Below are 24,830 nucleotides of genomic sequence, written 5' to 3'. Positions count from 1 at the left end.
CTTTTTCATTTTTACGGATCAATTTGTGAAGCACCTGGGGGTTCAAAGTGCTCACTATGCATCTAGATAAGTTCCTTGGGGCGTCTAGTTTCCAAAATGGGGTCACTTGTGGGGGAGCTCCAATTTTTAGGCACACGGGGGCTCTCCAAACGTGACATGGTGTCCGCTAAAGAGTGCAGCCAATTTTTGATTCAAAAAGTCAAATGGCGCTCCTTCCCTTCCAAGCCCTGCCGTGCGCCCAAACAGTGGTTTACCCCCACATATGAGGTATCAGCGTACTCAGGACAAATTGGACAACAACTTTCGTGGTTCAGTTTCTCCTTTTACCATTGGGAAAATAAAAAAAATGTTACTAAAAGATAATTTTTGTGACTAAAAAGTTAAATGTTCATTTTTTCCTTCCATGTTGCTTCTGCTGCTGTGAAGCACCTGAAGGGTTAATAAACTTCTTGAATGTGGTTTTGAGTACCTTGAGGGGTGCAGTTTTTAGAATGGTGTCACTTTTGGGTATTTTCAGCCATATAGACCCCTCAAACTGACTTCAAATGTGAGGTGGTCCCTAAAAAAAATGGTTTTGTAAATTTCGTTGTAAAAATGACAAATCGCTGGTCAAATTTTAACCCTTATAACTTCCTAACAAAAAAAAATTTTGTTTCCAAAATTGTGCTGATGTAAAGTAAACATGTGGGAAATGTTATTTATTAACTATTTTGTGTCACATATCTCTCTGGTTTAACAGAATAAAAATTCAAAATGTGAAAATTGCGAAATTTTCAAAATTTTCGCCAAATTTCCGTTTTTATCACAAATAAACGCAGAATTTATTGACCTAAATTTACCACTAACATGAAGCCCAATATGTCACGAAAAAACAGTCTCAGAACCGCTAGGATCCGTTGAAGCGTTCCTGAGTTATTACCTCATAAAGGGACACTGGTCAGAATTGCAAAAAACGGCAAGGTCTTTAAGGTCAAAATAGGCTGGGTCATGAAAGGGTTAATAACCTATTTTAACCGCTTCAACCCTGGGTGAGTTTTCATTTTTTTTTCCTCCTCTCCCCCCAAGAAACATAACCATATGTATAGAGGTGTTGCCTATCATTGTAAACCTGCCTCTGATGATAAAAAGCCTTACTGAAAATTTCCCAACGGGATGGAATTTGTGAAAAAGCCCCAGTAGCCACTGTAAAAATTGCAAGATTACTTTTTTTTTTTTTTTTTTATTAAGATTGTGATCTGAAAAAGAAAAATACATTTCCCACAAAAACCTGATTTAAACAATACGTCATTTTCTGATATTTTCTCTTTAACTAACAGTTATTTGGAGAGGACTACTCGAAGACCAAACCACATTGATAGATTTTTCGTTCAGATTTTGATGAACCCATGATATTCTTTATTTGAATCCATACTCTACCACTAGCTTAACAACTTTGTCTTGTGGACGTGGTAGTATGCAAGGATTTTGTCTCAATGTATCGTTTTCATGTGTCACTTTGTATGTAACAGAAAGATTTGACAATGGTTTTGTTTTTAGGAAGAAGCTCGGAGGGATGCTCTGAAACAGAGAGCAGAGCAGAGTGTTCATTTTGAAGATCCAAGATGGGAAGAGGAAGAAGGTGAGCACATTTCTTATCTACACTATTAATCAATAGTTTTATGTGTTTCTCTCAATAAATCTAAACCGCTTAGATGGCTAGATGCTTCCCCTTGGTTCATTTATCGAAAGCCCTCCGTGATGGCCTTTTTTCCTCAATTTGAGTTGAAACCTCAAAAGAAGAAACAATACAAGCCATCTATATATATAATTGCCTAAGGGTTTTTCCGTCTGTCTGTCTGTCTTTCTGTCTGTCTGTCTGTCCTGGAAATCCCGCGTCTCTGATTGGTCGAGGCCCCCAGGCCTCGACCAATCAGCGACGGGCACAGCGACGATGATGTCATAAAGGATGTAGACATCCCGCGTCTGATTGGTCGAGGCCGCCAGGCCTCAACCAATCAGCGACGGGCACAGTATCGACGTAGATGTCATAATGGTTGCCATGGCGACGATGATGTCATAATGGTTGCCATGGCGACGATGATGTCATAAAGGTTGCCTCGATCAATCAGCGACGGACACAGTCTGCCGCGAATTCTGGAATCATCATTGTCCATATACTACGGGGACATGCATATTCTAGAATACCCGATGCGTTAGAATTAACAGAATTAACAGCGACGGGCACAGCATGGCGACGATGATGTCATAAAGGTTGCCTCGACCAATCAGCGACGGGCACAGTCTGCCGCGAATTCTGGAATCATCATTGTCCATATACTACGGGGATATGCATATTCTAGAATACCCGATGCGTTAGAATCGGGCCACAATCTAGTATAAAATAATTCTACAATTTTAATACATACAGACAACACAGTTTAAAACCATAGAAAAGAATGAAACGCCACAGGTAATGAGAAATCGGAGGACAACTGCCAAGGATTTAAACCATAATAAGTATAGGAGATGGGTAACCAAGACCAATGTTTTTTTTTTATAATAGTAGGAATAATATAGAAATTGATTTAACCTAATGCTAAATAACAAACTAGCTATATGTAAATGTAGTAATACATAAGTTTCTCTATAGTGCTGTGCCTAGGTAGGCCTCCTATCTCTATATATATATATATATATATATATATATATATATATATATATATATATATATATATAATTGCCTAAGGGTTTTTCCGTCTGTCTGTCTGTCTTTCTGTCTGTCTGTCATGGAAATCCCGGCTCTCTGATTGGTCGAGGCCGCCAGGCCTCGACCAATCAGAGACCGGCACAGCATCGACGTAGAAATCCCGCGTCTCTGGTCGAGGCCTGGCGGCCTCGACCAATCAGCAACGGGCACAGCAACGATGATGTCATAAAGGACGTAGACATCTCACGTTTCTGATTCAGCGACGGGCACAGTATCGACGTAGATGTCATAATGGTTGCCATGGCGACGATGATGTCATAAAGGTTGCCTCGACCAATCAGCGACGGGCACAGTGTGCCGCGAATTCTGGAATCATCATTGTCCATATACTACGGGGACATGCATATTCTAGAATACCCGATGCGTTAGAATCGGGCCACAATCTAGTATAATATATCGAGCGTTGGTGAAATACAATAAATAACTCCTATAGACTATATCCAAGGAATTCCAGTAGTTATGACATTGGAGGAAGCATTCCCTGCTAAAGGAATTAAAAGGTACATGAGTAATGTTACCATCCTAACTTGTTTCACACAAATTTGGCATCTTAACAGGTATCATGGGATGTACTCTCATGTGATTTGCTTAAAAAGATATACTCCATGTATAAGTCGATCAGAGTATAAGCCAGTGCACCTAATTTTGCCTTGAAAAACTGTGAAAACTTATTGACTCGAGTATAAGCCGGGTATGCATTGTCCCCTAATCCCTATTCTGGTATGCATGGCTCCTTATTCCCATCCTTGTATGCATGGTTCCTTATTCCCATCCTTGTATGCATGGCTCCTTATCCCCATCCTTGTCTGCATGGCTCCTTATCTCCATCCTTGTCTGCATGGCTCCTTATCCCCATCCTTGTATGCATGGCTCCTTATCCCCATCCTTCTATGCATGGCTCCTTATCCCCGTCCTTGTCTGCATGACTCCTTATCCCCATCCTTGTCTGCATGGCTCCTTATCCCCATCCTTGTCTGCATGGCTCCTTATCCCCATTTTTGTATGCATGGCTCCTTATTCCCATCCTTGTCTGCATGGCTCCTCATCCCCATCCTTATATGCATGGCTCCTTATCCCCATCCTTGTCTGCATGGCTCCTTATCCCCATCCTTGTCTGCATGGCTCCATATCCCCGTGCTTGTCTGCATGACTCCGTATCCCCGTCCTTGTATGCATGGCTCCTTATTCCCATCCTTGTCTGCATGGCTCCTTATTCCCATCCTTGTCTGCATGGCTCCTTATTCCCATCCTTGTCTGCATGGCTTCTTATTCCCATCCTTGTCTGCATGGCTCCTTATTCCCATCCTTGTCTGCATGGCTCCTTATTCCCATCCTTGTCTGCATGGCTCCTTATTCCCACCCTTGTCTGCATGGTTCCTTATTCCCATCCTTTGTCTGCATGGCTCCTTATTCCCATCCTTGTCTGCATGGCTCCTTATTCCCATCCTTGTCTGCATGGCTCCTTATTCCCATCCTTGTCTGCGTGGCTCCTTATTCCCATCCTTGTCTGCGTGGCTCCTTATTCCCATCCTTGTCTGCGTGGCTCCTTATTCCCATCCTTGTCTGCGTGGCTCCTTATTCCCATCCTTGTCTGCGTGGCTCCTTATTCCCATCCTTGTCTGCGTGGCTCCTTATTCCCATCCTTGTCTGCAAGGCTCCTTATTCCCATCCTTGTTCCTCATCCCCATCCTTGTATGTATAGCCCCCATGAGAAAAGCATAAAGAAAAAAATCCTACTTACCTTCTCTGCGCTCCCTCGCATCTTGTTCCGGTGCCAGCATCTCCTGCAGCCGAGTGATTACGTGTCCTCGCTCATTAAGGTGATGAATATTCACCTTTCTCCATGCCTATGAGAGTAAAGAGAAAGGTTATTATTATTATTATTATTATTATTAATATTCATTACCTTAATGAGTGGGCACCCGTGAGATCCAGGCAGCTGCTGGAAGCCGGCGGCTGTAGCTGTGCGCGCGCCATTGGAGAAAAAAATATTCATTGCCATTGCAGTGAATATTCATTTCTCTTTAGCAGCAGGCACAGGCTTTAGCTGCAGCAGCCGACTCTTGCCTCCTGTTCCCCCCTCTGCTCCGCTGCCCCCCTCCTTAAGTGGGACAATGTCTTGTGTATAAGCCGAAGGGGGTGGGGGAGGGGGGGGCACTTTAAGCACAAAAAAATGTGCTGAAAAACTCAGCTTATTCACGAATATATATGGTACATCGTTTTTTATTCTACAGTTGTACTTTGTTTTCGGGCCTAATTGAGATGATGTTTGACACTATATTGGGTTGCTTTATGTAGTAAAGGACTAAAGAAAGACTTCTGAAAGATTTTCTTCAGCTAAAGTTGGCTGGAGGATCAACATATGATAAGTAATCAATGTATTGGATTTAGTATTTTTTTTATACTGGGTTTTGGGTGTTTGAAGTTTGCTCGTTCCCTGTAGAGACCAAGTGATATAGAGCAGTCTTCCTTTTCTTTATTAAATAATCAAGGTGTTCATGTGGCATTCTTAGGGGGCACTGCACCCTAGAACTGCTACTATATTCAGCCATTCTCTTGTTTATTTCTTCAAAGAACTTCACTGGCATTGTCATCATACAATGGTTCACTTATTTTGTGAGAATGTCTTTTGACTTGTGCTCGGAAGGCTTTGCCTTTACAAAATACCGGTATACTGTTCTGCTTGCAAACCCCTTATCTCAAACCCATTTCTCTAGTTCTGTAGGATCTCCGTATATTTTTAACGGTAATGATTCTAAATGATAAAATACATTTATAAAATAAAGCAGCATCTTTAGTGTCTCTCCAAAGACTGTAATTTTTTCTTTAGCCACTAAAGGTACCGTCACACTAAGCGACGCTGCAGCGATACCGACAACGATCCGGATCGCTGCAGCGTCGCTGGAGAGCTGTCACACAGACAGCTCTCCAGCGACCAACGATCCCGAGGTCCCCGGTAACCAGGGTAAACATCGGGTTACTAAGCGCAGGACCGCGCTTAGTAACCCGATGTTTACCCTGGTTACCATCCTAAAAGTAAAAAAACAAACTCTACATACTTACCTACCGCTGTCTGTCCCCGGCGCTCTGCTTCTCTGCTCTGGCTGTGAGCGCCGGGCAGCCGGAAAGCACAGCGGTGACGTCACCGCTCTGCTTTCCGGCCGCTGTGCTCACAGCCAGAGCAGAGAAGCAGAGCGCCGAGGACAGACAGCGGTAGGTAAGTATGTAGCGTTTGTTTTTTTTTACTTTAACGATGGTAACCAGGGTAAACATCGGGTTACTAAGCGCGGTCCTGCGCTTAGTAACCCGATGTTTACCCTGGTTACCAGCGAAGACATCGCTGAATCGGTGTCACACACGCCGATTCAGCGATGTCTGCGGGGAGTCCAGCGACGAAACAAAGTTCTGGACTTTCTTCCCCGACCAGCGACAGCACAGCAGGGGCCTGATCGCTGCTGCGTGTCACACTGGACGATATCGCTAGCGAGGACGCTGCAACGTCACGGATCGCTAGCGATATCGTCTAGTGTGACGGTACCTTAAGAGTTGGTAGTTTCCTCCATGTTCTAAATCTCACAATCATCGGAAATTTGCCTCCTTATTCTTTGGCAGTTATGTATTTGCATTGTCTGGCTGTGTATGTTCCATCACTGGTAGTCCCAGTATAGAGTCTTAATTCTCCAATATAATAGGAAAACCCAAACAAACGGGCTAAAATTCTTAATGTGTGGGCTTTTTTACATGACTAAGGTGTTGTTGGGAATTGAGAGGCAAGGAGTTCTGCTGTGCTGGAAAAATATTCAGGGGATGCAACGCTAAAACAGGGCTGCGATCTTTTCATTGTCACGATTGGTAGGAGCCTTAGAGGTATGGTCACCAATATTCGTAAAATTAACGAACATGTCATCACAGGATAGGAATAACTCTTTAACGATATTGTTAAACAAATGAACTGACTATGAATATTAGCTTTAAGCACATGAAAGCTTAAATATGTTCTGAATTTTATCCCAGAAGAATTTGTCGGAGCCGGCTCACCTCGTAGCGCTAGCTATGAAAAGAATTTAAGGATATTACCTTCTGCTATTCCAACTCTAAATGTGGAAACCAGTTGTGAGGAGCCAGAACAACATGTCAAAGAAACTGTGTGCATCACAAGTCCTTCAGAGAGCAGTGAAAGTATCTCCCCCATCACTCAGATTGACAATCCAGCTTACCATGGTTCCACAACTCAAGATGAAGACTCTGCCTGTCCATCTGCAGTAATAGAAGAGTTACTAGAAGACAAACCAAATAAGCAATATTCTCCAAACTCTGAAGATCAAGCGGCCAAAGTAAACACACAGAATGCAGTTCGTAAGGATGAACCAGCTTCGGATCTTCGTGTGTTTGAGCTTAACAGTGACAGTGGGAAATCCACACCCTCCAACAATGGCCAGAAAGGTATGAACCCTACTGGAATTTTTTATGTAACTTTTTTTCCAGAAGTTCCGCCATAGTTTTTGTATATATTTAAAATTAGTGTGTTATGCTGATGCCACTTATTAACTGTACTGGAACTATCCAATAATCTTAGAAATGTGCCTCTACCGTGTAATGGCTGTGTCTGACCATGCAGGGATATGGTCTGATCACACCACATCTCCTGGGAAAAGGGGCAAGAGGGAGAGTATACAGACGGGACATCATGGGATCGGAGTTGATTCTTTGTGAGGTCAAACATATTTAAGAACAAGCGGCAAATGCTTTACCTAGCAGAAATCAGCAGCTGTGAACCCATGTTATCCTGCTTGTATACTCTTTTTGCTTTCTAACTTGCCCAAGAGCTGTGGTATGATCAGACCATGTCCCTAAATAGCCATTACACAGTACTTGGCAGGGGTACAGTTATAAGATTATCTCGGGAGATACATTTTTTTTTTTTTCCTAACACATCCAATTGTGGAACTTATTTTTATTTCAAGATCTGTTAATTAACGTGTACTTGGCTTGTAGGGAAACTCCTTTAAGTGTCAAGGGGAGGTTCTCAAACTAGCCACTTACCGTATATCGCCACTGACACCATACAAATGCTAAAAATGATGGTGCAGGCCTGATTGATTAGAAAGTGCCAGTTCATCTATACAGTTGCCCTAATTGTTCTATAGTTGGTGTAATTTGGAATTTTCTTTTTGCAGGGTCAAGTACAGATGTCAGTGAAGACTGGGAAAAAGACTTCGACATGACAGAAGAGGAGGTACAGCTGGCCCTATCCCGGGTGGAGGTATCGGGAGAGGTGAGCTCTTAGAAGGCAGGCTGACTTTTATCTGAATGTTGTTTTATACCTGCTAAGTATTATGCTGTTTTGTGTATAGATATCCTTACATTTATTTCAATTAAATGTAATTTTTGTCATTATCAATAAAAATTGCATTAAAAAAAACTTTTTTTTTTTTTACAGATTAGTTTTTTTTAAGTGGCTTTATTTTCCATTTTTTAAACAGAATGAAACTATTAACAATAGCAACCATTAAGCTGTGTGCACACATAGCAGATTTTTCGCTATAAAACCGCAAAAAAAAACGCTCACATTAAACATCCCATTTAATAGAATGCAATCCGCATTTTTTGTGCACGTGCTGCATTTTTTTCCTGAGCGGATTTGCATTCCAGAAAAAAACGCAGCATGTTCATTAAATTTGCGGAATCGCGGGGATTCCGCACACCTAGGAAAGCATTGATCTGCTTATTTCCCGCATGGGGCTATGCCTACCATGCGGGAAGTAAGCAGATAATGTGCGGTTGGTACCCAGGGTGGAGGAGAGGAGACTCTCCTCCACGGACTGGGCACCATATTATTGTTAAAAAAAAAAAAGAATTAAAATAAAAAAATCGTGATATACTCACCCTCTGATGGCCCCGGAGTCTTCCTGCCCCACAGTGCTGCGCGTGGCCGCTTCTGTTCCTGTAGATGGTGTGTGAAGGACCTGCGATGATGTCGTGGTCACGTGACCGCGACATCATGGAAGGTCCTGCACACACACCATCTATAGGAACAGAAGCCGCTGAGGAGATCGGCTGTTTATGGTAGGTAAGTATAACCATTTTTTTTTTTTTTTTTTTTAATTATTTTTAACATTCTATCTTTTACTATTGATGCGGCATAGGCTGCATCAATAGTAAAAAGTTGGTCACACTTGTCAAACACTGTTTGACAAGTGTGACCAACCTGTCAATCCGTTTTCCAAGCGATGCTACAGATCGCTTGGAAAACGCTAGCATTCTGCAAGCTAATTATGCTTGCAAAACGCTAGTTTTCTGCGGGAATATGCATGCCAATTGCGCATGCGATATTCCCGCGGCAGGAGGCGCAGAATTGCCGCGGAAATTTCCGCGGCAATTCTGCAACGTGTGCACTTAGCCTTAGAGTCAATAAGTATCATCAATGGTCACTGAAGCCAGTTCAAAGTCTGACCTTAGATCAGTATAATCTAGTTGCATAGAATGAATTAACAACTAAAGAATCCTATCCATACACTCAATACATATAATCATACTGGACCCCATGTCCATCATCTTCCCCGAAATGTCATTACATATCACCTTATGCCGACATATGCTACTGAGTATACAGAAGTCTCTGCTAGGAATTCTGTTTGGCAGTGTCTTCAGTTAGCAATCTCTGTGCCCATACCTTTTCAGATTTAGATGCACATCTCCTATTCATAGAGGACTTGTGTGTGTGTGTGTGTGTGTGTGTGTGTGTATATAATATACATATACATAGTAATTGCAGCCAATGGATCAAACGGTTCCTAACACTCACATAGATTACTATTTAAATGCTGTTTCATCAGTCCTGTTTTTAAACGAAAGATGTGACACATTTTTAGACATGGGTCAGGTTTCTCCAACCCTAAACAATTTTCTGTTATTCCTGTGGAAATCCTAATTTCTCCTACACTCATTGGGGGACACAGGACCATGGGTGTTATGCTGCCGCCACTAGGAGGACACTAAGTAATGCAGAAAGAATAGCTCTTCTCCTGCAGTATACCCTCCTGCTGGCTCCAAGTGAACCAGTTCTTGCTTAGTGTCTGTAGGAGGCACTTGGGTCTGCTTTCAGACCCCACCGTTTTTATTTTTATTCTATTTTTCCCTTAACGGAGCGAATGGGGGCGATAGATCCCTTCTAGGTTCCGATCTCCCCTGAATCATCAACAGGCGAGAACGCGGAGCGTCCCACCCCGTACCCTTTCCTGCACCGTTGGATGCCAGCCCTGAGCTCACCTTACGGGCGACGGTTCCTTCACGTTCCGATCTCCCCCCTCTATAGCAGGCGACCACATGGAGTAGCCCTCCATTTACCTCTCCTGGAGCCAGGTGCATAGCCGCTGCATCACCACTGTTATAGTGGAAGATGGAAGGCGGCAGAAGCTCTCCACCCCCTCCCTGACTATGGCGACGGTGGATTGAGCACCGGCCCACCGCATCTACCGTGAGTACACCTGCGGGGCCGAGGCACTGGGGGGTCCTGGTCCCTGGGATAAGGGAGGTCTGCATATACCTTAAAGCCCAGGTGCGTGGGTCATGTCTGTCCGCACAAATAGCGGCCACAGCGCTGCAGGCTGCAACCGCAAGCTTAAAATTTAGCCCACGGCTTCTCTCTCTTCCAGGCCGGAACGTTGGCTCCGCCCACCGGCGATTACCGCCACTCACTCTCTCTGGCGCTTCTCGTTCTGCGAGAAGCACCTTCTGTTCCTGATCTTGGCGGCCATCTTTGGACACCCACAGGGCTGATGCTGCAGCGCTGCTCCAGCGTTTTGAATCACAGCTTCAGGGATTAGTGATTTCTGTGGACACATTGCGGACCTTCCCCGGGGACTCAAGACACAGGACCTGGGTAAGCTGCAGAAACATAGCTTAACCCTTCCCCTGCTAGTAAGCGCTCTCCTCAAGGCTACACTATGTCTCAATCAAAGCCTAACAAAAAGTTTGGGAAAATCCACACTCTGTTTTTTGCTGCTTGTACCGCTTGTAAGGTATCTCTTCCCCGGGGTCACAATACTGCGTTATGCTCAGCGTGTGAACCGGTGACTGCTCAGGAACCACCTGTTAATGATACCGAACCCAGTGAGCCTAGTTCCCCTGAGTGGGCTACCTCCCTTACCTGGTCTATGGCATCCCTGGCCAAAGCGTTAGACTCATTCCGTGACCCTTCCTGTAACCAGGGCACCTTTACGGATAACGCTTCCGATGATCAGAACCCCTTGTACACTAGGGGTCGTACCTTACCAAGGAGCTCTCGCTCTTCCAGGAAAAGGACTCATGCCTTGTCCCCAGTCCATCACCGGGAATCGGGTTCTGAGAGTTCCATTTCTCGCTCCCCCTCCCTTGGGGCTAGTAGAGAACCTGGCTCAGAGGACGATTCTGACACGTCCCTAGATCAGGAATTTCAACACGATCAGGAGACTCGACTCTCTCATTGAGTCAGTAAACAATGCCCTGAAGCTAGATGAGGAACCTTTATCTAAAACGGATCATGCTGTGTCCTTTAAGAGGACCAAGAGGGCTCACAGAGTGTTTGCCAATCATCCCGAATTTAAGGAAATCGTTGAATCTCATAGGATCCGTCCAGATAAACGCTTCACAGGGCAAAAGCCCATGGAGTCAAAATATCCCTTTGTTCCCCTGATCTAAAAAAAGATTAGTCACAGTCTCCTCTGGTAGATCCTCCAGTATCGCGCCTAGCTACTAAACCTATTTTATCCTCTTCGGTGAGCACCTCGATTAAAGACCCCACCAATCGTCAGATCGACAATATGGCTCATTCAGCTTTTGAAGCCTCAGCAGCCGCACTCTTTCCATCTTTTGCTGCTTGGGTGGTTAAGGCTATGACCCATTGGGCTGAGGTCTTGTCTTCAGCTGTTCTGGATACCAATCTTCCCCCCGAGGTAGCAGACCTTGCTACTCAGATACCTAGAGCTGGGGATTTTCTAGTGACCGCATCTCTGGATGCCGCTGACTGCGCTTCTCAAGCAGCAGCAAACGCCATCACCATTCGGAGGTCCTTGTGGCTCAGGGACTGGCGTGCGGATTCTGCTTCCAAAAAGTCATTGACTTGTTTACCATATCAGAGCAGTCACCTTTTTGGTGAAAAACTCTTATCAATTAATTTCCGACACCACTGGAGGGAAGAGTAAATTTCTCCCACAACAGAAACTCTTTCGGCCCTTTCGGAACCAGCAACAGCAGGCCCGGTCCCGAATTTTTTTTTTTTTTTTTTTCTTCATTCCAACTCAAATTGGTCCTCTACTTCCACATCTTCGGGACCCGGCCGGGCATAACGTAGGGGTAAAGGTCCCCAGGCCTCTTACAAACCTTCCCCTTCATGGTGAGGCAGGCATAGGCAGTCAGGATCCAGGGGGTCCAGACCGGGCAGATCTCCCACACAATGACTCCCTGTAGTATGCGGAGGACACCCTCAAAGTTAGGTGGTCGCCTGCTTTCCTTCTCCGACGCGTGGCTCTCGGTCGTACACGACAAATGGGTCCGCGACCTAGTGTCCTCCGGATACAAGATAGAATTCTTCTCTCTTCCACCAAAATTTTTTTTCCGGTCTTTGCCTCCCAGGGCAAAGGCATCAGAGTTTTTTCAAGCCATAAGCTCTCTAAAAGAAGACGGGGTTATTATCCCGGTCCCTCAAAGCGAAAGGTTTCAAGGTTTTTATTCAAACCTGTTCATTGTTCCAAAGAAGGACGGTACAGTACGGCCCATACTGGACCTAAAACACGTGAACAAGTTCATCAGGGTACGACTGTTCCGAATGGAATCGCTTCGTTCTGTCATCGCCTCCATGGAAAAAGGCGAGTTCCTGGCGTCTATAGATATCCAGGACGCGTACCTCCACATTCCAATTTTCCCTTCTCACCAGAGGTTCCTTCGCTTCGCAGTTCAGGAACAACACTTCCAATTCGTGGCTTTGCCTTTTGGCCTCGCCACCGCTCCCAGGGTATTCACCAAGGTCATGGCGGCCGCCGTGGCCATCCTTCACACCCGAGGCATGGTGGTGCTACCGTATCTAGACGATATCCTCATCAAAGGCCCCTCTTTCCGCGCCTGCAAGGAGGCCGTGAACATCACAATAGATTCTTTCTCGCCTGGGTTGGAAGATCCACTTCAAAAAATCTTTCCCAGTACCGGCTCAGCGAATTTCCTTTCTAGGAATGATACTGGACTCGTCCCAGGGGTTGGTGCTTCTTCCCCCGGAAAAGATCTCAACCTTACAGTGGAAAGCTCAGAAGCTCTCTCAACCTCGCACTCACTCTCTGCGCTTCAGTATGAGAGTCCTCGGCAGGATGGTAGCAGCCTTGGAGGCGGTTCCATTTGCCCAATTATACCTCCGTCCCTTACAGCATGCCCTCCTGGCTGTTTGGGACAGGAACCCGTTCTCCCTCGACCGTCGGTTCTTCCTTCCCCAGCGAGTCAGACAGTCTCTCAGGTGGTGGACATTAAAGTCCTCCCTGAATCAAGGGAAGTCTTTTCTTCCAGTACATTGGCTAGTTGTGGCAACAGATGCCAGTCTTCTAGGCTGGGGAGCGGTGTTCTTACATCACACTGCTCAGGGCCGCTGGTTACTTCAGGAATCACGCCTTCCGATCAACATCTTAGAAATTCGGGCAATCAGGTTAGCTCTTCTCCAGTCCCATCCCTTCCTGGCGGGTTGTCCCATCAGGATTTATTCCGACAATGCCACTGCAGTGGCATACATCAACCGACAAGGGGGAACCCGCAGCATGGCAGCCATGAACGAGGTAGGCTACATTCTCCGTTGGGCCGATGAAACCGCTCAATGATTTCTGCTGTCCACATCCCGGGACTGGACAATTGGGAGGCAGATTTCCTCAGTCGTCAAGGCCTCGACTCCGGGGAGTGGTCTCTCCATCCAGAGATCTTCCACCAGATCTGCTGTCGTTGGGGAACTCTGGACGTGGATCTGATGGCCTCACGGCTAAATTCCAAGGTTCCCGACTTCATAGCTCAGTCCCACGATCCAGTATCCATCGAGGAAGATGCACTCATACTCCTGTGGAATCATTTTCGGCTTCCGTACATATTTCCCCCGCTCCCCTTACTGCTGAGGGTCATCAAGAAGAGCAGAGGGCGTGGTACGCTGAACTAGTTCAGCTATTCGCCGATGTTCCCTGGAGATTACCGAATCGCGCAGACCTGCTATCACATTTACCAACAGAACTCCGAGGCCCTGTGTTTGACGGCATGGCCATTGAGTCCTGGGTTCTAACACAGGCAGGTTCCTCTCCGCAAGTCATCTCTACCATTATCAGCGCTATAAAGCCTACGTCTATGCGCATTTATCATCGCACTTGGAAAACCTTCTTTTCCTGGTGCAACGACCGGGGACGTTCTCCTCTTGAATTTTCCATTGCTTCCATCCTCAAATTTTTTGAAACTGGTTCCTTCTGAGTGCCAATAGGACCTAGTGCATACTAATATAACCCTTTATAAATGTTTTTCCACTCTTTTGTATAAAATGTAATCATTGTTAGGAAATGTGCACATTTTCTATTATATTTTGTTGTGTTCAGCGAATTGAAATATTCTTATTTCTATCCAAATGTTCAAAGTTTGCTACAAATGTATCTTGGATATGCAAACTTCTGTGTGCTAAATCTAGTGGAGTGTGGACTATTATAGTTTCCATAAATGTTTCACTGACCGCGAGCAAACATGTTGAAAATGGAAAAGTATCACAGGAGTAAAGACCCTAAAGCTGTGTTTACACGTTGGGGCCAATGGGCATTGCAGCACAAAACTGCACATTGGACACAAGATGTGAACAATGCCAAATAGAGGTATACTAATTAGCAAAAGGAGGAGAAAGCCCAGAGTTTTTAGGCTAAAAAATACATATTTATTAATTACACATAATAGTAAACAATTAAAGTATATCATAAGAAAAAAGACAGACTGGTAACAAGGTAGCAAAGCAGCATAGCAGTATATGCACCTATAGCAGTAATTAATCAAACGGGCATGTAGGGGTGAATACATATATTACATATAAGACAGACAGTGGTCATAAACCCAAATGTGAACATCTAGCACGGATTAACAATGAAAGCAAAGATCATACCCATAGTGCTGGTGCATACTGCAAGAGTTACCACAGAAAACTGAAGTGCCCAACACGTGCGTCCTGTGTTTTAGTATATTCCATGTAATTAATAAATAATGTACGTTTTAACCTAGAAACTTTGGTCTTTCTCCTCCTTTTGGTATGTTAGCAGTTAATTTATTGTCTTCTGTGAATTCTTACATCCATCTATATAGCTAAATTCACACTATAAACAATGTCCTTGGTAAATTCGATTCCTCGAAGTATACTAATTAGTACAGCTATTCCCACTAAACAGCCCCCTGTGTGTCAACCATTGCATATTTGGGGTCACTTGGCACATTATGTGACTCCTTTCTGAATTGTAAGGATCACAAAGGGCTTTTTTTATTTTATGTCTTTTTAAAGCGTATCCACCATTCCAATATGTTTTTCTAAGAATCAATAAATAGTACAAGCGTGATGCGAAACATTCTATCTTCTTCAGTAATATGCATCTTTATTCATTCTTCACACTGTCTTCCTCCTCCCATAATCCCTCTCACTACTTTGGGTCTTTAGTAGCTTTTTCTTTCTGCTGGACACTGTTTTTTTGTTTTGTACTTTCTCGTGATTTTTCTTTTCATGGCAAGTGGAGTTTTATGACAGGTTTTTACTAGATGATAATGATTAGAGTTCTAAGAGTATGCATATATTTGTCATTATTTTTTGCAAATAGTCTTTATTAAAAGTCTGCTAGTCTTTTGTGCCTACAGCCATAATTGAATCTTTGTATCTTCATTGTAACAGTCTACAGACAAACCCTGTGTGCTTTGGTCTTGCAGCAATACTCTCTAACATGTGTCCTTACTACTTACAGAGGTTGTACAGTCTATTGAAGAACTCAGAGAGTGCAAACGGGTGCTCATGTGCCCACAACTGTGCAATTTTTTTTACTTCCGGGCACGTACTGACTAGACTTGCTCGGCCTCATTCAATACCACTTGTATTGAGCGAGGCCACACATGTCTAGTCAGTACGTAACCACGTGTATGCAGACCACATACTGACTGCCTGCTCTCACTGGCAATACTGGAGAATCCGGACCTTGAGCGGTGACTGCTGACTTTCTTTAGACGACCAGACAAGCCCTTTATAGAAGCACTCCCATGTATATATATATTTTTTATTAAATGTGTATGTAATGTACTGTGAGTATGCTGAACGGCGAATGCTGGTATTTAGTTTATATTGCCATACTGAACTATAGACAAGTATTTCTTATCCGCTTTATCATCATTATGGTTTTCCAACCTTTCTGAAAAATCATGGACAGACAACAATTTATACAGACAAGTTCTTCAGAAAACAATAAGAAACTCTTTCTTTTCATTTGAGTATTTAATACAATGCTTTCATATGTCGACATTTGATTTGGTATACGTACAGTTATATGAAAAAGTTTGGGCACCCCTATTCTTAAGCTTAATGTTTTATAACAATTGGTTTTTTTGCAACAGCTATTTCAGTTTCATATATCTAATAACTGTTGGACACAGTAATGTTTCTGCCTTGAAATGAGGTTTATTGTACTAACAGAAAATGTGCAATCTGCATTCAAACAAAATTTGACAGGTGCATAAGTATGGGCACCCCACCAGAAAAGTGACATAAATATTTAGTAGATCCTCCTTTTGCAAAAATAACAGCCTCTAGTCGCTTCCTGTAGCTTTTAATGAGTTCCTGGATCCTGGATGAAGGTATTTTTGACCATTCCTCTTTACAAAACAATTCCAATTCAGTTAAGTTTGATGGTCGCCGAGCATGGACAGCCCTCTTCAAATGATCCCACAGATGTTCAATGATATTCAGGTCTGGGGACTGGGATAGCCATTCCAGAACAGTGTAATTGTTCCTCTGCATGAATGCCTGAGTAGATTTTGAGCGGTGTTTTGGATCATTGTCTTGATGAAAGATCCATCCCCTGCGTAACTTCATGCACATTATTGTCAAGAATCTGCTGATACTGAGAGGAATCCATCCATCCCTCAACTTTAACAAGATTCCTGGTGCCGGCATTGGCCACACAGCCCCAAAGCATGATGGAACCTCCACCAAATTTTACTGTGGGTAGCAAGTGTTTTTCTTGGAATGCTGTGTTTTTTGGCCGCCATGCATAATGCCTTTTTGTATGACCAAACAACTCAATCTTGGTTTCATCAGTCCACAGGACCTTCTTCCAAAAAGAAATTGGCTTCTCCAAATGTGCTTTTGCATACCTCAGCCGACTCTGTTTGTAGCGTGCTTGCAGAAACGACTTCTTTCGCATCATTCTCCCATACAGCTTCTCCTTGTGCATAGTGCGTTGTATAGTTGACCGATGCACAGTGACACCATCTGCAGAGCTGGAGATGGTCTGAGGATTGTCCTTGACTGATCTCACCATTCTTCTTCTCTGCCTTTCTGATGTTTTTCTTGGCCTGCCACTTCAGGCCTTAACAAGAACTGTACCTGTGTTCTTCCATTTCCTAACTATGTTCCTCACAGTGGAAATTGACAGGTTAAATCTCTGAGAAAGCTTTTTGTATCCTTCCCCTGAACAACTATGTTGAATAATCTTTGTTTTCAGATCATTAGACAGTTGTTTTGAGGAGCCCATGATGCCACTCTTCAGAGGAGATTCAAACAGGAGAACAACTTGCAAGTGGCCACCTTAAGTAGCTTTTCTCATGATTGCATACACCTGGCTATGAAGTTCAAAGCTCAATGAGGTTAGAAAACCAAATAAAAAGTGCTTTAGTAAGTCAGTAAAAAGTAGGTAGGAGCATTTAAAACAAGAAAATAAGGGTGCCCATACTTATGCACCTGTCAAATTTTGTTTGAATGCAGATTGCACATTTTCTGTTAGTACAATAAACCTCATTTCAAGGTAGAAACATTACTGTGTCCAACAGTTATTAGATATATGAAACTGAAATGGCTGTTGCAAAAAAAAAAAAAACAATTTTTATAAAACATTAAGATTAATAGAGGTGCCCAAACTTTTTCATATAACTGTATATAACTTATTGTATATTAATTTCTAGCCAGTTTCTCCCATAACCATGTAACACGGCCGTAAAACAGACTGTGTTTACTTTCACGTAACTCTAATTTTGATATATTTTGTATATCCCTTTAGCATAATTATAAAAATCTCCGGAACTTCACTATTTTCCGGTGATTTATGTGAGCACTAGGGCTAATAAAGGCTTAGTTATTGCCTCAGTTTTATATACAGTTCTCATTGAGGGATGCTCAAGTTCATGCCGGATTGATTATTCTGTATCAATGTTTCTCTTGTCCTTATTTTCAGCTTGAGGATGAAGACTGGGAAAACTGGGAATAACTAATAGAAAAGAGATCTCTGCTTCTTCACCTGGACACTACATGAAGAGCTGAAAGCTTTCTCCTCCAACTTCATCTGCCAGACATCCATCATGCTCCTCTAATCTGTACTGGGTGGCGCATCATGTACACAGGAGAGATGAATGCATTTGTGTGCATCGGCATAGCAGGGTTTTAAGGCATAGTTCAATATCTTGTCTTACGCTTGCCCTTTCTCTGCAGGACTTTGCCTTTGCGTTTGATTAAAAGGCAATGTCTCAATCCTGTTGACATTTCTTGCTATCTGGAGGCAATGCATGTGGATGTGATGTTTCTTGGCAGGACTGCTTAGTAGTTGCTTTTTTTTGTGTTGTAAAATGCCTGAATAGATTTGCATTCTGATTTGGGAACATGACATTGGAATAAAACAAACTGATCAATGTAGTAAAAAAAAAACCCACACATCTTAATTTGCTCATTTTGTGGCAAATCGATTTAAGTGGATAAATTGCTTATGCAAAGCATAAATCCGAATTCACTGTACAGAATGCTTGATTCACATAGGGCTAGGCTTCCTAAGCTGCCAACCTTTACACCTTCTACGGCACCTAGTTTGAGGCCTTTCCTATATAGTAATAGTTCCGACAACTGTCGACTCACTATATAATAAAAACCTAATTGACATTTTGCCAAATGGATCGGAAGACTCTGCTATACACTGCTAAATGATCATTACTGTGTGGTTAAAGTGGGTGTCCATTAGTGGACAATCCCTTGTTTAATCACTGCAGGGACCCAATTACAACAAACCGAATAGATACTCGCCTCCCACAGTTTCATGTCCGCACCATTATTCCTTACTGGTCAAGTGACGTTGTAACATCATGTGATCGCCACAGCCAATTAGTGGCTGCTGACAGACTGCAGCCTTTATTAGATCAGCAGTGAGAGAAGATCAGCTCAGAATATTGTTGAGCTGAAACCAATCAGTGGCTGCTGATTGGCTGCAGCGGTTATGTGACACCGACATGACAGCAACTGTGTGGGGTACGTATCCATTGTTTTTTTAAATAGAGGACTCTGCAGTGGTAAAGCAAGGGTTGTCCACCAATAATGCAGTAATCTGTTTGGGTTCATATTTTGCTGTGGGGACCCGATTCTAATTTGTTATATTAGCCTCTCTTATCCTTTCATCCTGCTACCCAGTCGTTTGTGCAATATATATTTCCTATTTATTACAGCAGAAAGGTGGAGGAGGGCAACATTTTAGGGGAAAATCTCACACAGAAATTTCACATCTGCTTTTTGGTCTTTTTTTTTTTTTTTTTCTTCCACTGAAACTTCTACCAGACTTTCATTTAGAGGTTAAGACTGAAATGGTTGGATGAGTTACTCTACTTTACACTTACTGCATAGAAATCCAACAAAATGCTCCTTTATTTTATAGTAAATAAAGTTCGTTAAGCAACCCTGTACCTCTTCTGAATGTATTCTTTCCAGGAAATGTTGCATCAATGGGCTTAAATTGCATTGGGTAAAATATTTTTTGCTTCTGATGGATTACAACTAAGTTCTCTTAAAGAATATTTCAGGAAACTGTATCACAAAGAAATTACTTAATTTTAAATCGGTGTTTTTTTTTTTTAGAAAAACAAAAAAAAAAAAAACACTTTGCACATGATTATTTCTGGGATGCTAGAACACTTCTTTATGCAGTATGGTAATTTATCCCTAAATCGGCATCCTCAATTTCATCAAAACAGTCTAGTTTTCTAGGGTGCAAGGAAATGATGTCCCTTCTATTATTTCTCCTATCCATTGCACTCAGTTATTCCCTTCTGGATCCTGCACTTGCCCATCAGCTTACTGAGCCCAGCAAATGCCTTCTCAGTTAGGTGTAACCTGTAAACTAGGATGAATGGTGTTAGTGGCATGTCAAGCAGATAGATCTAGCACCAGAGTTTTTCTTCTCCATTTTTAAATGGCTAGAACGTTTTATTTTTCTCTCCGACATAGCAGTATGAGGGCTCATTTTCTGTGGGATGAGTTGTATGTTTTTTAGTGACACTACTCATTTTACCATATAAAGTATGGGAGAATGGTAAAAAAAATGCAGTATTATATCCTGAAAACATCAGTTGGTTTGAAATGAGCACTGGAGTTAGGGGACATGAACTTGCAATCATTCGATCACTTCTACTATATACCTGCTGTATTGTTGTAATTAGAGAAAATGACAGTCTCCAATGATGCCCAGTCACAGGCTGGATGTCAAATGAGATATCACATAACAGGCAATGGAACCTTCCGCTAGCCCCCGACTATCATAACAACTTATCGGCTCCCCATGATCGCCTCACGGGGGCCAATGGGCACCCGAACAGATGTCTTGGCCATACAGCGGCACTTAAATGCCGGTGTCAGTGATTGACTGCTATCATTGGTGGTAGTGCTGATGGCTGCAGCTAAAGGCATATGGCGAGTGTGTACTATAGCCATCACTTACCCTGTTTGGGTCAATCTCTGCTTCTGAGCCCTCTCCAAATTCCTTTACACATTCCATGACTTAATAGTATGTTGTGGAACGTTAAGGCTTCTTTCACACTAGCATCGTCTGGCGGCCGTCACAATGCGTCGTTGCGACGTATTGACAGATGTGTCAAAAATAGTGAAAAACGGATGCAACGCATATAGTATCTCGACGGATCCATCGCAAATCCGCTAGACGGTTCCGTCGAAAAACTGTATCCGTTGTGTCCGTTTTTACCATCAGTTTCATCCGTTTTTTTATGACGGATCCGTTTTCCAAGCCTAAAAATGGGAGTCTCCGAAATTTGATTGGCTACTGGAAAATAGGGAAAACTATATACTGACTGTTTTTACAGCCCATCTTTGAAAGGGTTTAGAAAAAGTGGCAGAGATGGAAGGAGTGCTTGGGAGGATTGCGAATGTGGTAACTGATGTGATTTTTGAGACCAATCGGCTGGATATAATAGTTCGGGAGAAGGAGGCAGCAGCAAAACGGAGCATTCTTCAACAGCGACGTCGCCGGCGACGACTATGGATACATCCTATAAATGAACTGCGGATGACCCGGGGCGTCCATTCAACTCTCTACATAGAGTTGCGGCAGAACCCGGACAAATGTTTTAATTATGTCCGGATGAGGCGGGAGCACTTTGATTTGTTGCTGGAACAAGTTGGGGATGTCATCCAAAGGCAGGACACACGCATGAGGTTTTCCATCGCACCGGCGGAGTGGCTGATGGTGACACTGCGGTAAGCCTTATTTTTTTTTTTATGTCATTGCTCATATTTAATGTCATGTAAACATGTTTTAACCTATAGAAAGCAACATCAGCAGTGAACATGCTGCAGAAAATACTGTGCTGAAACATTGCGTTGCATTTTCTGCAGCATGTAAATTTTTTTATTGTTTGTGGCCATTCCAGTGTTTTACACCTGCTCAATATAGGAATGCACAGATGTAAAAATGCTGGTTTTAATGTGCATCCCAACAGAACAAAAATTTCCACAGTGCCATTTATTGAAACTTTAAAAAAAAAATGTAATATTTGTGTAAATTGCTTAAAAATGTTATGTTGGTCTTTGCAATTTTTACTAACATTTTTATTGGTTTTTCACAGCTTCCTGGCTACAGTAGAATCCCTAACTTCACTACATTACCAGTTCCGCCTTGGAATATCTACAATTTCCGGAATTGTGAAAGAGACTTGTCTGGCTATCCGGGAAATCTTGCACCAGGAGTACATTCCACAACCGACAAAGGACATCTGGCTGACAAGTGCAGAACTTTTTGAGAAACTCTGCCATTTCCCAAATTGCTTGAGTGCTGTAGATGGCAAACACATCCGTATTGCAAAACCGGCAGGATCTGGCTCAAAGTACTTTAACTACAAGAAGTACTTTTAAATAGTACTGATGGCCATAGCAGATGCCAACTGCAAATTCCTGGCTGTGGACATTGGAGCCTATGGCCGATCCAACGACTCGCAAGTATTCAAAAACTCTCCGATGGGCCGTTGTTTGTATGGAGATACGTATGATTTTCCACCAGCCAGACCAGTCCCGGGAACAACTGCACCACCTGTGCCATATGTATGTGTTGGTGATGAGGCATTCCAGTTATCGCCACACCTACTAAAACCGTATGCAAGCAGAGACTTAACTAGAACAAAATGGGTATTCAATTACCGCTTAACTCGAGCCAGACGAGTGGTGGAGTGTGCTTTTGGAATATTAACCGCAAAGTGGCGAGTTCTGCGAACTGCCATAAGACTGCACACACAAACAGTGGATGAGGTTGTCAAGGCCTGTATGGTGCTGCATAACTTTGTACTTTCCAAGGAGCCTGTTTCCGTGGATGATGAAGACTCAGAAACAACCTTGTGGGATTACCACAGCAGCTCTGTTCGCTCCGCAGGTTCTTTTTCCAGAATGAGGGACCACTTTGCAGAGTACTTTGTGTCACCTGTAGGCAGGGTTCTTTGTACAGAAACATAAGGGAAGATCTCACACTATGTTGTCTTGCCAAAGTGTTTTTAGTGACACCAAGTTCCAAAAGTTTGGTATTTTTGGTAATAAACCAAATATGTTATACCTTTCAACGTGTGGTGTGTAATTTTTTTTTTTTACCTTTTGTTTGAAGGCACTGAAACAAATAGTAGAGTTTAAACCAAAATAAATTTTATTTACATTTTTTTTTTTTTAAATTTCAAAACCTTGTCATACTTTTTTTTTAATAAAACTTTTTGTGTTAAAACTTTTTTGTATATATTTGTGGGGTGGAGATACTAGCGGAGGGGCTGGAAGGTTGGACCACGTCGATAGGTGGGGAAAGCCTACTGGGTTGGGGTGTACTGGAAGGGGGGGAACAGGAGGCTGAGCGGGGGGGGGGGGGGGGTGTTGGGGTAGGTGGAATACTAGATGGGGAAGGAAAGCTGGACAAGGAAGAAAACATTGGGGAAGACATTGGGATTTGGGGCCGGGATGGGAATTGGGACTGTGATTGGTATTGGGACTGTTTGGTATTGGGCCTGGGCTGGAAAAGTTGTAGTGGCTGTGTGGGTGTTGGAGGGGCTTCGGACATGACCTGCACTAGAGCAGCATGGCAGCCTTGCGTTACCTGCATCTGCTGGTCAAGAGAAAGCTTTTCCATGCTCCTGAGCATGGATTGAAAAAAAAGGTTGTTTGGAGATTGACTTGCATCTGAATGCAGCCTATCCAAGCAACTGCTGTGTTCACTCATGCGTGTTTGCATCATATTGAACCCAGCAGTCACATGCTCTCCCAAAACTTTGAAAGAGCTTTGGAAGGCTGCATTCAGATGCAAGAACTCAGGAGCATAGCTCCTTTCCGGACCCCTCTGTCGCTGCCACCACGAACCTAATGGTGGTCTAGAGGTGGCAGGATCAGAGGGGTGGGGTAAAGGGAACGCTAACTGTTGACCAGCAGCTTCAAGTAACGAAGGCTTCGATGATGCTCCAGTGCTGGCGGCGGTGGAAGTGGATGGGGCAGAGGTACCGGAGGGGTCAGAGGGATGGGGTCTACCGACGTGGCCCTCGGTGGCAGACTCCTGAGAGATCGCTCGAGAGGGGTCCAAGGTAGATGCAGGCGCCCGATGGCTACAGACGGTGCTGTGAAATAGGAAAAAAAGCAATATATTGATAGGGAAAAGCCCTGACTGAAACCAAAAAAGTTAGACAGGTAAACATGGTGATTTATTCAATGGGCTGTTGAACACTTACGTTCTACTCAGCATTGTTTCCCTGAAGAAGGACAGGGCACGGCTGTATTTGTACCGAGTCCTTCTTCATCCTGCTGAGCCACTCGGGGCCTGCATCTCCTGGTTAAACGCCCTCTTGAAGCGATCCCTGAGTGACCGCCACCGCTTCCTAACCCATTTAACCTGTGAAGACAAGAATGAAATGAAAAAAGGTTCATTACAATACATTCCATTCAGCTCAAAACATTACTGAAAAGTGAATACTTACGTTCTTTACTCTGCTGCCTTGGCTGAAGGTCCTCCCACCTCGGAAAAAGATTTTGGCAGACTTCCTCCCAAAGCCGACGGGTCACATGTGTATCAGCATGCCTGCGGTCAGCCATGTTCCACAGCGGCTCCCGCTCGCAGACCTCCTCGATGAGGTGGTCCACATCGAGTCCTTTGTCCTCACCATCTGTGTCGGGAGCACGCTGTGAAGACTGTGAAAAGAAAAAAAAAATAAATTAAAAATTAGTACACTGAAACACAAAACTACCAAGAGGAAAAAAAAAATTACAACACTGCTGGCTGACCGCTGCGGCGATGATGACGTCGACTCTGGGAGCGGCTGAGAGGACCTTCATGACGTTGGCCAGAATGGGCAGCAGACTAAAACAAAAGAAAAATAATTATCTTTGATGTAAGCATATGTTGTATGTGTACAGTGATGTATGAAGATCTGTTTTGTGTTGGGTGCACTGTGATGTGTGAAGAAACTGTTTCACCACAACTTACACCCGCTCCTGGCATTTCTCCACCCATCTCGTCCCCTTCTGAGAAGCCCTCGGCTGCTTCAGCTTCCTGTGAAAACATAATTAATGCATATAGTGATTAACAGA

The 24,830-nt window shown here is 43.5% G+C and overlaps 2 protein-coding genes across 5 annotated transcripts in view; both read left to right on the top strand.

Annotated features, from left to right (window-relative positions):
• BSDC1 (BSD domain containing 1) overlaps positions 1–19,681 on the top strand; it is a 60,972-nt gene extending 41,291 nt beyond the window's left edge. For 2 of the 4 annotated variants that reach the window (XM_069757046.1, XM_069757043.1), the window contains 4 exons: positions 1,537–1,618; positions 6,764–7,189; positions 7,924–8,021; positions 18,196–19,681. In XM_069757046.1, the coding sequence (XP_069613147.1) occupies positions 1,537–1,618; positions 6,764–7,189; positions 7,924–8,021; positions 18,196–18,228 (639 nt within the window). In that variant the 3' untranslated portion in view covers positions 18,229–19,681. Of the gene's footprint in view, positions 1–1,536; positions 1,619–6,760; positions 7,190–7,923; positions 8,022–18,195 lie in introns of all 4 variants that reach the window. The other 2 variants (XM_069757044.1, XM_069757042.1) reach the window with 1 other exon arrangement.
• A 151-nt stretch (positions 19,682–19,832) lies between these two features.
• On the top strand, positions 19,833–22,946 carry LOC138670050 (uncharacterized). The gene is made up of 2 exons (XM_069757047.1): positions 19,833–21,485; positions 21,854–22,946. The coding sequence occupies exons 1-2, from the start codon at positions 21,127–21,129 to the stop codon at positions 22,137–22,139; spliced, it is 645 nt and encodes a 214-aa protein (XP_069613148.1). The 5' UTR covers positions 19,833–21,126; the 3' UTR covers positions 22,140–22,946.
• The last annotated feature ends 1,884 nt before the right edge of the window (positions 22,947–24,830 follow it).

Source organism: Ranitomeya imitator, chromosome 3, assembly GCF_032444005.1.
Source record: "Ranitomeya imitator isolate aRanImi1 chromosome 3, aRanImi1.pri, whole genome shotgun sequence".
In the NCBI taxonomy this organism is placed as follows: domain Eukaryota; kingdom Metazoa; phylum Chordata; class Amphibia; order Anura; family Dendrobatidae; genus Ranitomeya; species Ranitomeya imitator.
The sequence above is the reverse complement of the archived record's forward strand: the minus strand, read 5'-3'. Positions and strand labels throughout refer to the sequence as shown.